At 37.0% G+C, this 15,115-nt stretch overlaps 1 protein-coding gene across 1 annotated transcript in view; it reads right to left on the reverse strand.

Moving 5' to 3' along the window:
• Positions 1 to 1,482: 1,482 nt before the first annotated feature.
• LOC100545464 (semaphorin-3A) overlaps positions 1,483 to 15,115 on the reverse strand; it is a 51,332-nt gene continuing 37,699 nt past the window's right edge. Inside the window, exons 7-10 of the mRNA XM_010728449.3 lie at positions 14,993 to 15,084; positions 10,653 to 10,694; positions 5,286 to 5,443; positions 1,483 to 1,609 (exon numbers count right to left, since the gene is read on the reverse strand). Coding sequence (XP_010726751.1) covers positions 1,498 to 1,609; positions 5,286 to 5,443; positions 10,653 to 10,694; positions 14,993 to 15,084 — 404 coding nt within the window. The 3' untranslated portion in view covers positions 1,483 to 1,497. The remainder of the gene's footprint in view (positions 1,610 to 5,285; positions 5,444 to 10,652; positions 10,695 to 14,992; positions 15,085 to 15,115) is intronic.

Consider the following 15,115-nt stretch of genomic DNA (forward strand, 5'->3'; position numbering starts at 1 on the left):
TGGGGGTCTTGATAGATGAAAAACTGAACATGAGCCAGCAGTGTGCTCTTGCAGCTCAGAAGACAAATGGTATCCTGGGCTCCATCAGAAGAGGGGTGGCCAGTAGGGACAGGGAGGTGATTGTCCCTCTCTACTCTGCTCTTGTGAGGCCCCATCTGGAGTAGTAACTGTGTCCAGGTCTGGAGCCCCCAGTACAAGAAAGACAGAGCTGAGCTGTTGGAGAGAGGGTATCCAGAGGAGAGCCATGAAGATGATCAGCGGACTGGAGCACCTCCCCTGTGAAGACAGGCTGAGGGAGCTGGGCTTGTTTAGCCTGGAGAAAAGAAGGCTGCAGGGTGACCTCATTGCAGCCTTTCAAAACCTAAAGGGAGCTTACAAACAGGAGGAAAATCAATTCTTTGAAAGCATTGATAACTGCAGGACAAGGGGAAATGCTTTTAAGTTGAGAGAGGGGAGATTTAGATTGGATGTCAGGGGGAAATTCTTTACAGAGTGAGTGGTGAGGTGCTGGAACAGGCTGCCCAGAGAGGTTGTGGATGCCCCGTCCCTAGAGGTGTTCAAGGCCAGGCTGGCAGCCTCATCTAGTATTAAATGTGGAGGTTGGTGGCCCTCCTGTACCAGGGGGGTTAGAGATTCATGATCCTTGAGGTCCCTTTCAACCCTGTTCATTCCATGATTCTGTGCTTCTGTGATTCTATAGCTGACACAAAAGTACAAACACAGGCTATTAATCATTGTTGCTGTTAAAAGGACTTCAAGAACATCAGGATTCTGAGATATCTCCAGAGTCAGCCACCTCTGTTTTACTTATCCCAGAAATCCATCAGTGGATTGGCTATTACTACAGAAATAACAGAAAGATGAGTTATCGTTTTTTCCAGCAGAGGGAAGTGTTGCCCAATTATTCTCTACATATAAGGCAAAATGGACATTTTTCATTTTCTTAGTCAATAACTTTTGAAGATTTTGGCAACTTTGGTAACCAAGGAAAGTTTATCAGAAAGATATTCAAGAAGGGAAGATACAGGCTATATATGAAAATTAAATGACCAACAAAAGCAAAAGATGACAAAGAAAACTCATACTGAAGGCACAAAGGGCAGGCCTATTGCGATGAGCATCCTGATAATAAGGGTTGTTTGTGTGGCACCTATAATAAAGGTCATTTCATATTTAGCAAATGTGGTTAATATTTGTGCCTGGATTTCATCACATTCAAATGATATGAAGTAACATTCTCATAGTTCTTGATGTTCTGAAGGCAATGTGTTTTTTTTTCTGACATAATACGCCTAGCCCAAGAGTGTGATATTATAACACACGAAGAAGATAAAATAAAATGATTGAATTGGTTAACTGAGGAAAAAAATATATATATTATTTATTTTCTGCTTCAGGCCATTGCAGTGGCAGTAAATAAGATAGCAATGTATCCCTCTATATTCGTCTGTTCTAAAAATTCAAGACAATTTCACCAACAAACCATTTGTGCACTTCCTACTCTCCGCATGCTAAATTTGTAAGCCATATCCATAACTCACCATGATGCTGCAGGTCTGAGCAGTGAGTGAGAGGATCTCCGTTTCGGATGTCTTGTCGCCTAGTACGTCTGCAAATATTGATTTTGAAAACTGTTAGCAACCTTCCCAATTGCCAGCATTCATTTTTGCCAACAAATGGAATATATGTACAGTAAATCGATTACAAATGCATCTAAACAATAGTATGAAGGAAATCATATTCCTACTATATTCTATTTATTATCATAGTTTGCACCATCAATCTTTATACGTATTCTGCAACTGGTAAATACATGCCTTTTGTATGGAGACTAGGAAGTTTATTTTAACTTTGTTAGTGATGTTTATCAGAGAAAAATTCATGATGACTCACAGATACAGGGACTGCTAAGGTATCAAAGCATAAACAGCACAGCTCAGCATGCTTTAAAAGCATGAAGAATCTGTTAGCTTTTCTGCAAACAAAGAATACTTCAAGTATTGTGGTGTTATTTAGAATGCCAAATTGCTGTATTTTCTACAGAGTTTAAACTAAATTAAGTAGAACATCTCAGCCACCACACACCTCACCAAAACACTGCTGATACATCCTTTTCAGTATGTGTTGCAAATGGCATTGTCTTTAATATAAACTGAATAAAACACTTCACAGTAAGAATTAAAAATGATGTTTAAGTGTGTCTCCCATTTGATTTCCATTTGTTCTTTCTGCAAATAAACTCATCTGTGCTTAAAATTTTGTACTTCACAGGAAAAGCTTTTAAATACAATTTAATTTTGCATTAGTTGCTCTCTCTTTGTCTGTTCTTATTTTTATTTAAATAGCTGTTACACAAAATTCAACTGAGCCACAGAAAAGAGTTCTTGAAAAGGAAAGAAGAATAAGGCAAACAAAGATGTGTTTCAAGTGCAATCTTTTTAGTCTGGGAATCAGAGAAAGCCTAAGGGCTTGCAAAATTAGAGGAGAACAAAGAGGATTAAGTTGCCGAACAATGCTGTGATTTCAGATTATGGGATCCAGCAACGGATATGCAAAAGTCAAGTAGCCTTGTAAAAAGCACTGTTGGTCACTCCCTTGTGACAACAGCCCACATTTTTAAAAAGCCATTGTTGTGCAGCACAGAGACCATCTCTCTTCTGTTCTCTCTCTGGCCTTTAGGAGCTCAGCATCAGTTCGTACTGAGGGCTTTCACAGAGGCACCATCAACTGCACAGCTGACTCCTCCTGGCTGAAAGATTTTAGATCATTTCTTTTCTTCTACAGAAAACTATTGAAATGTTAAAGCTGAAATTTATAAGAAGTGTGGCAACGGTTATAAAAAAATACAGAATGTGCATTCCTGATATCGTTCTGAATAAAAACTACAAAGAATGCTTCTAGCGAATCAGGGCATCTTAGGACACTTCAATAAGAAGGAAACTTCTGTTGATTGACATATGATTAAAAAAATGCACTGATGCTAATTTCAGATACTGTCTTTTTCTTAGTCATTACTCAACAATAAAAATACCCCCAAGACATAAGGAACTGTACAAGTTTTTTTATTCCATTCTTAATTTGGAAAGGCAGCACAGTTGTAGCATACTGTTTGTAGGAAAAAAAATCTGCAGAAAGACTCATATCACTGTCAATGGAATTTGGATGTGATGTTTAGTTAGAATCTCAGGAAAGTGTCACATATATCACCACTGTATCAACATGATTTATGAAATATGAACCAGAACACCTCTCCATGAGGCAGAGTTAAGTGGTCATACCACAGGAGCTGTGAATTGCCATTTAGACTTCTTAAATATACAAATAAAAGTAAAGTAAAATCATGGTTCATAAATGCTCCCCTTTTTAAAAAAGGAAAGAATAAAAAGCACTGTTAGCAAAGCATCTGTGCAAATGATTGAGGACTCAGCTTTCCCAATATTTCAGGAGCCAGAAATTAGAGATCCATTATTTGGAAGATGCTGACATTTAAGCTGTTTCCCGCAATGTCACAGATACATTCTCAGCTGGATTGAGGCAGTGGGTACAAGAAGTACCCAGTAAACAGCAGATCCTCTCCCCTACCAGCACAGAAAGTTGCAGGGGACAGTGGCTCCTTCTAAAGACAGTGTCAGGATCCCAGCCTCAAAGAACTTTTCTTTTGCAGTGACTTGAGGAATTGTAACTTCTGCATCACAAAGTTTTCCTACAGCTGGTTTAGGCAGTAACCCTGCCCCTTAATCCCAGTATGAAGAGGTCTCTGTCCCCTTACCTTTGATGGCAAACATGAGCTCAGAGTGATAATTAAGGTATTTGAGAAAGGGATAAGGAAAGATGAAGAGCTCTGTTTTCTTTCTTTTTTTTTCAGTGTAAGATGAACAACAGGATGATATGATCTGTGAGTTTTGAGACAGGCTAGGAAGAAGGACAGATGATAGGGTATGTGAAGGAAGCATGAGGTTCAGGGATAGAACTAACTGGGAGGTAACAGAGAAGAGATTCCTTACTAACATCTCTCTCAACTGAAAGGCAGTACTAAACCACACCGAATTCTGTCCTCCAAACTTTCAGATCAGTTTGATTTCTCAGACTCCCCTTGAAAATATTCTTGTCTCTCTCTTTTCTTCTCTACTACTACTGCTGTCCTCCCACCACAAATTAGAAACTAGCCCCTGCAGCTGAGAAAACTTGACTGTTCTGCTTTTGGCTTAAGATTCTCCTTTTTAATTCTAAGGAATATCAGAAAAACTCAGATTGACTCCTTCCTGTTGACAAAAAAAAAAAAAAGAATCTGATGTGCATCTCATTAGCTTTTTCTTTTGTCATCAGTAGTTGTTTAGGTTGCATTGTAGTGAACTACAATTTCACTGAAGTGAAACTTTAAGCCCTCCATCTGAAAACCTGAACCAAATGCTACTTCCCACTCCCTACCACCACTGCCTAAAACATCCGATCCAAACCTGGAATTTGGAGTCTTGAAATTCCCAATCACATATTTATAAACCTTAATTTTAAGAGAAAGGACCATTTTGCATATAAATCCTTGTGCTCCTTGTTTCTTCATAAATATAAGTTATTTGGCATATTTGCTTCAATGTTAACACATTTACATGCTTTTTAGCCAATCTATCACAAGAATCTTGATATCACAGCAATGCTTATTCTTATTTGAAAGCATTTATCACTTCAGTTATTCCTAATTTCTTCTTCAATATCTAACAGCAGTTCAGTAACTAATTTGTATGCTTGAAGAAAAAGAATTTTATATACAAAGGGAAGAAAAGAAAATATGATTTTAAATTTCAGATCAAGCAATAAGACTTGCAAATTCTTATTTAAAAGGTATTTTTAATTGCATTTTCTGCAATTTCTCTTAATCTTTGCATTGCAAAACCTTCAACACCAATGCAGAGTGATAGTAAAATAGCAGTGGTTCTTATCTGAGAGCATTTAAGCACTCATCAATGCATATGAAAAAAAATTTATGTCTTCCTGCTTATTATCAAATAAAAAATTATGAATCCATTTCACAAACTATTCTTCTCTGTTTTCCTGTTCTCTTTTGTTTTGTTTTCAATAACTTTTAAATCTGCTCCAAGAAGTAGCAGTGCTCCCTCTAAATCCACCAAGGCTTCATATTGACTGTAGCTCCCACAATTATGTTTTCTTTGGAAAAGAATGGGCTCCAGCTAACCATCCCAGGAAAAATCTCCAAAGCCCTCTGGTCACATTTAGATCATCAGTAAAAACAAATAGTAAACCATGTAGACATCTGAAACTGTCCCTACCTCTTAGCAGTAGGAAAGTAACGTGAGCAAGATGAACCATCCCAGGCGCAGTAAGGGTCTCTTGCAAGACAACACTCGGCACATGCTTTTCCATAGATATCACAGCGGTGTAAAGGAAGCTGCGAGACTCCGGTGGCTGAGCCAATGTAGAGCTGTTGCTGTTACAAAAGTGAAAAAGTAAAATAAAATATTTTTGTTTGTTTGTTTTTGTTTTGCTAGGAAAGTCTAAAATATATATTATAAATTAATATGTTAGGGCCATTAGAAATGCAATAAGGAATCATGACCCTGATATACACTAAATGAATGAGAATAAAAATGTCTTCTGAGTAAAAAATGAAACAAGAACAACTTTCATTTTGGTATGAAGTTCTCAGTTGTTTCTCTGAGAAAAGAGAAAAGAAAAATTCTTCTTTTCATTTTTTTCTTTATATTCAGATCCCCACATTGGCACAATGCTACAATCACTGACATAAAACAGTGGAGAATACAATTGTGACTTTAAATAAAAAGGAAAACAACTTTAACTTCAGTTTCTTATATATGACTTGGATTTGTTTGGGTGGGTCTAAAGGAAATGATTTCAGACAGACAGGGAGATGTTTAAGCTTGCAATAGTTGCCATACTTGCATGTCTGATAATTCTGAAGTTTCATAGTCTTTTCTGCAGATTATATACTCCAATCGAAACATATATTTAATGAAGGAAGAAGACATACTTTATTTTGGATAAGGAACAGCGTGACCGGAAGATGGAGTTCAAAAGTAGAGAAGAATCGTGAAGAAAAAAAGAGATGCAAACAAAATGAAGTACAGCTTTTATGGCATCATAATAGTATAACTTGTCATTTTCCTCTCTGATCTCAAATTCAGGTGGTCCATTAGGGAAGTCGGTCCCAAGAGAGACAAGAGGAAACTTGAACTATTGATCCTATGTGAAATTCCAAAGGGAGATATTTCAGCTTAGGGCTAATTTGCAAAGAAAACAAGTATGAGTGTAGTAAGCAAATATAATTCACTCAGAGATAGTAAACTAGGGGAAAATAAAATAAATAGATTTATAAAAATTAAATGGCTTTTTTTTTTTTAGAGGTCTTACTCTGAGCAGACACACTATGAAACTGAATATTTGTACTCATTTTTCAATCTTAGAAAACATGAGGTTGGTGTGAAAAATAGGCTTTCAAGAAATTTTATCAAAAATTCTTCATCCTTTGCACTTCTACAGAATCCTGGAATGGAAGGTGGCTGAAGTTAACTATCTGCTGAAAAGGATGTGCACTGGATAACAGGAGAAAGAAAACACAAAAGTGCTCCAAAAGGGTGTTGTTTTAGTTTCTTTGAAAGACAGCAGCTTGGCAGTTTTACAGACATTTTGGTTATAACACAAACATCCCATGACTTCACACAAACTTCAATAATTTCTAAAGGAAAATATGACAAGTAAAGTACCCAAAAGAAAAGGAATGCTCTGATAAATAGAAAATTAAGACCTATCTAAGCAGCTTCCATCTATTACAGTGCCTTAGGCTGGGCTGTAAAACCACATTCTTCTGGGCAACAATCTCTGACCACACAGAGCTCCTCACAAAGCCTTCAGTGTACATAACAGTCCCCTGCTAAAGTTGTATCGTTGACAAGTAGATGACAGGCAACGGACATGGGCTGATTCTGCCTAACTTAAGCTACTTAATGAAGTTCCAAGCTTAGGGGTACATTCTGTAGTAAAAAGAGCAGCAATTCAAATCTCAGGTGACCTAAATATTTCTCAAGGGATGCTTTTTCTCTTTACTGATTATAAAGGCAGCATAGGTCAAATTAAAGCTTCAGTTAAGCATCTTAAATGTCCAGATGGTATTGATCTGAGTCCTATGTAATTGGGGCATTAATATATACATGTGCACGTGTGTGTGTAGCAACATGTGTTGCAGCCAATATAAAAATGAACCAATGAACCTGCAGAATGTATTTGGGAAAATAAAGAAGTATGGTGTAATAGTTTCCTACATATCTCTGTAACTAATTTCATTTTGCCAAAATACATCCCTGATTTCTAATAAATGTCTTTAGAATTTGAGGACAAAAAATGCATAGGGAAAAAAAAAAAGAGAGAGAAGTCAAAATAGGGTTACTTAAAGAATCTATTTCTTTTAGGTAAGTTCACAAAGTTCAGTCACTGAACTATAACCTATGTTTCAGGTGCTGCACAGCCTGCAGGTTCTGCCCAGTTTGCTCTTCTTCTCATCAGTTTTAGATTCCAGCTGGTGATCATTATTCTGGACAAAATAATATATAAATTCAGGCAGTATAAAATTTGGAAAGTCGCGATAGAATGATTTGTATCAGTGGTCTGACCTTACTTTGCCATATATAGACAAACTGCCTTTTGGGTAAGGAGTCTCTCGCAAGAGGTTTTTAATTTAATAAATCAGTTGATTATCAGATCTAACTAGAGAAAAATAAAAAATAACAAAGCCAAAAACAAAAAGACTAAAAAGAAAGTATCCCTCTGAAAATCCTTGAAGAAATATCATAGTTCCAGAAAACTTGAAGAGATTAATATTTTAAGCAATCCAGTAATCTCTCCACCCCACTGTGCTGCCCAAAATGCTATTCTTCCCTAGTGTTAGAAGAAAGATGGAGCTGAGAATTTCTCCATCTGCAGTTAACAAATCAAAAATTAGTAAGAGATGAAAAATGTGAATGTTTAAAATGAAGAACTTAAGCAGAATTTAAAAAACAGAAACAAAAACAAAAAAACTTTAGAGAACAGGATGCTCAAATACTTCTGGATTTTGTTTTATGTCTTGAAATATAACTATCTAATGCGGAGGAGTTCAGGAAATTGTTTAAATGATAGAAACATCATCAACTGGCCCTTTCCATATGCTCCCTACAGCCACGTTGTTGTTTTTTTAATGTAACGAAAAACTATGAAGTCCTCCTGGACAGACTCAAGGCCAAGTGCAGCCAGGGGCTTGCTGGAGGCCTGGCTCTCACAGAACTGTGAATTGAAGAGGCTGTAGAGTACTAGAGGATGCTGTCTTCTCAAAGTCTGTGTCTACAAGTAACTGCATAAGTCATTCAAGTAATAATGCTACATGTATGTACTCAGGAGGAATACGTAGTGAAAAAATTTCAGTGAAAAAATGTAAATATAATTCTAGTTAATTAAAGACAGCAGACCTGAGAAGGCCTATATCAAAATTGCTGAAAGTCACTCCTTCTCAAGGATCAGAATTTATACTTACTTACAGAGGCATGGAAGCCTTAGAGCTTTATATCATTTAAATCTTCAACTAAATTCTCCTGACGAACTTGAAGGATTTGGTTATTAGGAAGAAGGTTCTCTTGTAATATATAATTTTGACATGATAGCAAAAGAGGTAGCTTTGAACATCTAGTGTAGTAACATATTCAAAAATAAGAAGAAACTTCATGATTTGTTAGTGAAGAAAATAAAGTGATATTTTTGAAAGTATTCGGTAGGACATGCTAGTTCCACTGTTTACATTTTATACTCCTGCTTTCTGTGCTGCACAGAATTATTGTGCCATTTATATGAAAAACACCCTGCTAATTGAAACAAAATGAGTAAAGTGTTTGAATAGTAAAACTACAGTATTTTGAAATAAAAAATATAAAATGAAAACGTGTTGCCAAATACTTATTTGATACATAGAGACAGTGCCAAAAGCTTTTCATGCTGTCATTTTTAGCCTGTGGCTGGTTGACTTTTCCTGAGCTTAACTTTGCCTGTTTATCCTGTGTTTTGCATTCTTTTTTAGACTTAGAAAATTTTAGTAGTGTACATTTGTTTTCAAAAGACTAGGGAAAAATCATAATCTCTCCTGAATAACTAAGGATGCTTTGAAGAAGCGACTGCACTAAAATGCAAGTCCTATTATCAGACAGGATAGGCTGCTTGAAGGGAATGTACTTATACAAATAATCCAAAGCAGACCATTTTGGTATGGAGTGAACATACGCATGTATATATACAACCTGACAGGTTTGTTTTCAGATATTTCAGTATTCAATAGTACTCTTTTTTTTTTTCTTGTCCAGCCATTTTTGCTGTTCTAGTTGATAAACGATGTTAGAAAAATGGCCCCAAACAAAATGTTTTCTGTCAAATACATGAATGTATTCAGACAACTTTCCTATATACAGCATATTCTGAGTCAAATAGGCAGCAATTCAAACAGAATACTGGGCTCTGTTAAGTAATGTAGAAAGACAGGTAAATGAGTTAATTAAATCTTATTTAGAATACATACAACTATTAAAGCATCCAATTGAAATGTATTACCAAATCTCTTTAATACTGACATTGACATTAATGTAAAATTAATGAGTGTGAACAAATTGCTGTAGTGGATTATTACAGAATATTTCTTCATTTGTTTATTTGTTTGTTTTGAATGGAAGTGATATACATCTAGCTTAAGTAGACTAGAGTGTCCTAGTCTGCAACAAAAAATATCTTAAGGGCTTCCTGAAGTAGAAGCAGCACGGTTATCCTCAGTGCTGCCTGGTACACTCTCTCATCCATGATTCTAATCCCTTTTTTCAGCCACTGAATATCTGCAAAACTGTATGCTATGATCAGTTCCTCAGAGTATGTTCTTTTGATATGTATCTTCTTTTGCTTATTTTATATAGCTAATTAGCCTCTGGGGAGAACAGAAGCCAGGCATCTCATGATTTTGCCATATTGTATTATATAGTCCTTTGCATTATGTCTCTGCCTATTTGTAGACTGCACCATTTTACAGACTGAAAAGCCTTCATTTACTTAGTGTCTCCTCACAGGGAAGCCATTCTGCATGCTATTCATCCTACTGCTTATCCTGTGCTTATTCATATTCCTCAATCTCTTTTCTAGTGGCTCTGGTAATTATTTTTCTAGTGATACTTTATTCCAATACTACTTCCATGCCTATCCAGAGCCAGGGACCTGTCACATGAACTGAATCTTTATTTATAGCACTGGAGTTGGTAGAATTTGCTACTAATAGTACAGACAGTAGACACTAGCCCCATTAAAGCAAGGTACCAAGCTTACCCACTCTTTTAGAAGATTTTCAGTCATAAGAAAATTCAGTAATGTGCAATTTTTTCTTGAGAGCCTCCAGACAGAAGGTTAGTTTGTTTAGTTGACACCTTACCAGTAGGCAACACAAGCTAGGTTTTTCCTATTGGATTTATGTGTTACATTCTTCTGAGAAAATATTGCTGTTTATGTAAAGGGAAGGGGTGCTGCTACTGTAACTAATGTGTATCTCCACTGACTGCCAAGTTACTGTCTAAAAGACAGAGACCAATAAATATTTAAAAGTGATTTAAAGTTTGTGGATACAGTACCTGTTTTGTGGAAATCTTCATTGCTGAAATAACAGTGGGTTCCTAAGAGAAAAAAAAAGAAAAGAAAAAAAAGATTTAAAGTATAAAATATTTATTTAAATACATAAATTCTGCCAGAACACTATTTGCGTAACTTAGAAAAGCTGTAATTATTAGTGGTGCTTCTTAGTAATGGTTTTCTTGTTGTCTTTTGCAGTGGTATATTTTCTACTTATAAGTGAATTAGAATATACATGTCCACATACATCTTTGTATTTGTACTTGTAGAAGTATCATTTCATATGATTCTTACAGTCTCCAAACTCTTAAAGTGATTACTTATTTCTCATTTTGAAACTACATTCTGCTCTTAAAGCTTAAGCTTATTTAAAGAATGTCTCAGAAAATATGAAAATAATAACGTATGTATCAAAACATGTAGATTGTAATACTGAAATTTACAATGTCCTTTAACCACACAAAGGAGGAAAAAACTTTCCTGCAAACTCTTATTTGTAAGATCAAGCCATAATCACAAGCCTAATATTGTTAACTGCGCTGCACTATTCTCATACAAAACGAGTTACTGATATTTGCAGGATTCAGAGCAAAAATAGGCCAGAGGTTTTTTTAGTGTTCAAATACCTATTATTACTCCACTCTTAGCTGCATCTACTCTTAATTATAGTCACCTGTATTAGTCAGATGTCAAACCAATATCTACTTTCTTAAATAAGAGACTGTAACACGTACTTAACACAGAAAGTATATTTAGATCTGCTTAAAAGTATGTTATTTCTATGTTTTATGCCTGGCTGCTTGTATGAATTTATTCCTGGGAGTAAAAGTAACATCATTTGGTGCTCTATGACTTCAAGTCAGTGCTATATGAATATTATTTCATCTAAAGATTTATTATTGGTATATCATGCTTTTCATTATGTAAATTAATAACATTCTCACTAAGCTCTCACACTTGTGTAGCTTTTAACTTGCTTATCCTGAGAGAATTTGATATGGGTTGGTGGATGTTAAACATGTGAGCCTGCCTTTCAAATTGGTTAACAGAACCTACATTAGAAAGCATCAATTAAGTGTAACTTTTGTATGAAAATTGAACTCATGGGTTTGCTTGTTCAGCTGTTCAGAGAAATATTGCACAAAGGAGTTAAAAGAGGAATTTGTTATCAATGTAACAGATACAGAAGACTAGGTTTGGTGGAGTTATAAATGAAAAGCATTGTATTCAACAAATTGCAATGTAAGTAATTAAATACATTCTTTTTGATGCACATAGACTCTTTTGCAACTAAAGAAAACTTAAATTTGGTTAAAATATATTTAAAATCAATTGCAAATTCCCTATTGAAAGATACATATCTCATGCACACAAATTCTGTTTACTGCACCAAAGTATGTTAATGATCTCTTTAAGGCTTAAATGTATGCCAAATGATAAAAATGAGCTTTCAAGAAAATCAGAAAACAAAAATCTTTTTATGTAGTGAATAAATACATACATAAAGTAAAATAACAAATCTGACACTGCCATTATCCATAGCATTTCTGTAAAGACTGTCTGAAATAAAACCTTCATTCCATTTATCTCCTTTCTTTCACTTTTTTATTTCTTTAATCTCCTTTAACTTGGCACTTCTACTTGATTTAGGGAAGAGACTCATACATTATCAACAATTGCCAAATTACCTTGCATTAATGTAATGACTTTTACATGTACAAGAAACAAAAAAGCTGGGAGCCACAAATTACTTGTCTCATTATCTGTTCGTAGTTGGCATTTAGAAAAGAAAGAGAGAAAGACAGAAAAACAGAAAGAGAGAAAGAGGGAAAGGAAGGATGGAAGGGAAGAAGGAAGGAAGGAAGAGAGGAAGGGAGGAAGGAAGAAAAAAAAATTTGCCCTCAGGAAAACCCAATCTTAGAAACAGAGATACCCATCCTTTCAGGACTCAACACAATGGTGTTTGTGTAAGGTTGGTACAAGCTGGACATGAGCCAGCAGTGTGCTTTTGCAGCCTGAAAGATCACCTATATTCTGAGCTGCATTAAAAGAGGAGTGGCCAGCAGGGAGAGGAAGGTCATCATCCCCCTCTACTTGGCTCTTGTGAGGCCCCATCTGGAGTACTGCATCTAGGCCTGGGGCCCCCAGTACAGGAAGGATATAGAGTTCTTTGAATGAGTCCTAAGGAGGGCCACTAAGATGATCAGAGGGCTGGAGCACCTCTCCTATGAAGAAAGGTTGAAGGAATTGGGCTTGTTTAGCTTCAAGAAGAGAAGGCTCCAGGGAGACCTCATTGTAGCCTTCCAATATTTGAAAGGAGTATATAAACAGGAGGAGGAATGACTGTTTGCAAGGGTGGATAGGGATAAGACAAGGGGGAATGATTTTAAACTGAGACAAGGGAGATTTAGGTTTGATATTAGGAGGAAGTTTTTCACACAGAGGGTGGTGAAGCTCTGGAACAGGTTGCCCAAGGAGTTTGTGGATGCCCCATCTCTGGAGGCATTCAAGACCAGGCTGGATGTGACTCTGGGCAGCCTGCTCTGGTGGCTGGCTACCCTACCCATGGCAGGGGAGTTGAAAGTAGATGATCACTGTGGTCCTTTTCAACCCAGGCCATTCTATGATTCTATGATTCTATGAAGGCCAATATAATGTGTATATATACATATCACAGAATCACAGAATGGCCAGGGTTGGAAGGGACCTCAAGGATCACGAATCTCCAACCCCCCTGCCACAGGCAGGGCCACCAACCTCCACATTTAATGCTAGACCAGGCTGCCCAGGGCCCCATCCAATCTGGCCTTGAACACTTCCAGGGACGGGGAATCCACAACCTCTCTGGGCAGCCTGTACTACCACCTCATCACTCTCTCTGTAAAGAATTTCCTCCTGACATCCTACCTAAATCTCCCCTCCCTCAGCTTAAAACCATTTCCCCTTGTTATCAACCCTTTCAAAGAGTTGATTTCCCTCCTGTTTGTAGGCTCCTTTAGGTACTGAAAGACTGCAATTGAGGTCACCCCGCAGCCTTCTTTTCTTCAGGCTGAACAAGCCCAGCTCCCTCAGCCTGTCTTCATAGGGGAGGTGCTCCAGCCCCCTGATCATCTTCATGGCTCTCCTCTGGACCCTCTCCAACAGTTACCTGTGTTTCTTGTACTGGGGGCTCCAGACCTGGACACAGTACTCCAGATGGGGCTTCGCAAGAGCAGAGTAGAGGGGGACAATCACCTCCCTGTTCCTGCTGCCCACCCCTCTTTTGATGGAGCCCAGGATACCATTTGCCTTCCGAGCCGCAAGGGCACACTGCTGACTCATGTTAAGTAAAATCATGGGGGAAAAAAAAAAAACACATACATGTCAATATGCTCTTTTTTGGCATGTTGTATCTGCTCAGAAGTCAAAGATAAACTGATGGCAACTGATTATAATAAGTACATAGTGGCTGCTTCTGAGTATGGCCCTTGACAGAACATCTGCAGTGACACCACACAATGTGGTGCTCACCCACCATACACATGTCATCTTCATGCTTGTCAGACCAACTTGGTGCTCCTGGCCAGGTATCAGCCCACTAAAGCCTGGGTCGTTTTAAAAAGTGACATAAAACAGCACTGACTAAAAGAATAATGTAGGGAATGTAAATGATTTGTTGTTGAGTACAAAACACAAGACATCCCTGGGATCTGTCTGCAAAGTGTTTGAAAGGTTTACTTGGCCTCAGCTTACAGGAATGCCTGCATGATGCCGTATTTTTTAAGTAGCTCAGACAAGAAAGCTGGAAGAGACTTATTTTCACAAAAAAGTGTTAACAATTAGGGAGCGTTTATAGTGTCTTCTGCGAAACTCTGAAAATAAGGCTCTCAATTGCCTTTGAAAATATGAACACTTTGTTTCTGAGATTATTAAACATAAGATAATGGTGAAGATCAGTGTTTTTCCTGAGGCATTTTCCTACAGTTATGTTATGTGGGTTATCTAAATTGAGTTTTTATGCTTCTATACAATTCTTCTATTGTGTATCTCTGTGGAAGAAAAGAGACAGGTGTTATTGCCAAACTTGTACATATATCTACAGCATGTAATGTCTGTTAGATTCACAGATACAAATTTGTATTTCAGCCACAAAACAAGAGCCTGGAATACCACTTTTTTATCATTAATCTTCAGCTAGCACTGACAGTTTCAAAGTTTATTTTGACTAGCATCTGTGTTTGTAAGTGACAAGCTAATTAGAGGGTTATGCCAGGTTATTCCTTGGCTAGATTGCAAGAAATTCAGTTTGCAGCTGTCCACTGAGAAATCTACAACCTGACGCTTGAAATTTAGCTGTACTTACCCGAAAGACGGTCATTTCTTCCAGCAAGACTTCTTCTAATTCATGCCAAGTCTCCTTAGGAATTGAAACCACTTTAAGAACTGTTCCAATATCTTGAAAAGGAAAAAAAAAGGAAAAAAAGAA

The sequence above is a fragment of the Meleagris gallopavo genome, unplaced genomic scaffold (genome assembly GCF_000146605.3).
Source record: "Meleagris gallopavo isolate NT-WF06-2002-E0010 breed Aviagen turkey brand Nicholas breeding stock unplaced genomic scaffold, Turkey_5.1 ChrUn_random_7182001957915, whole genome shotgun sequence".
NCBI classification, from domain to species: Eukaryota; Metazoa; Chordata; class Aves; order Galliformes; family Phasianidae; genus Meleagris; species Meleagris gallopavo.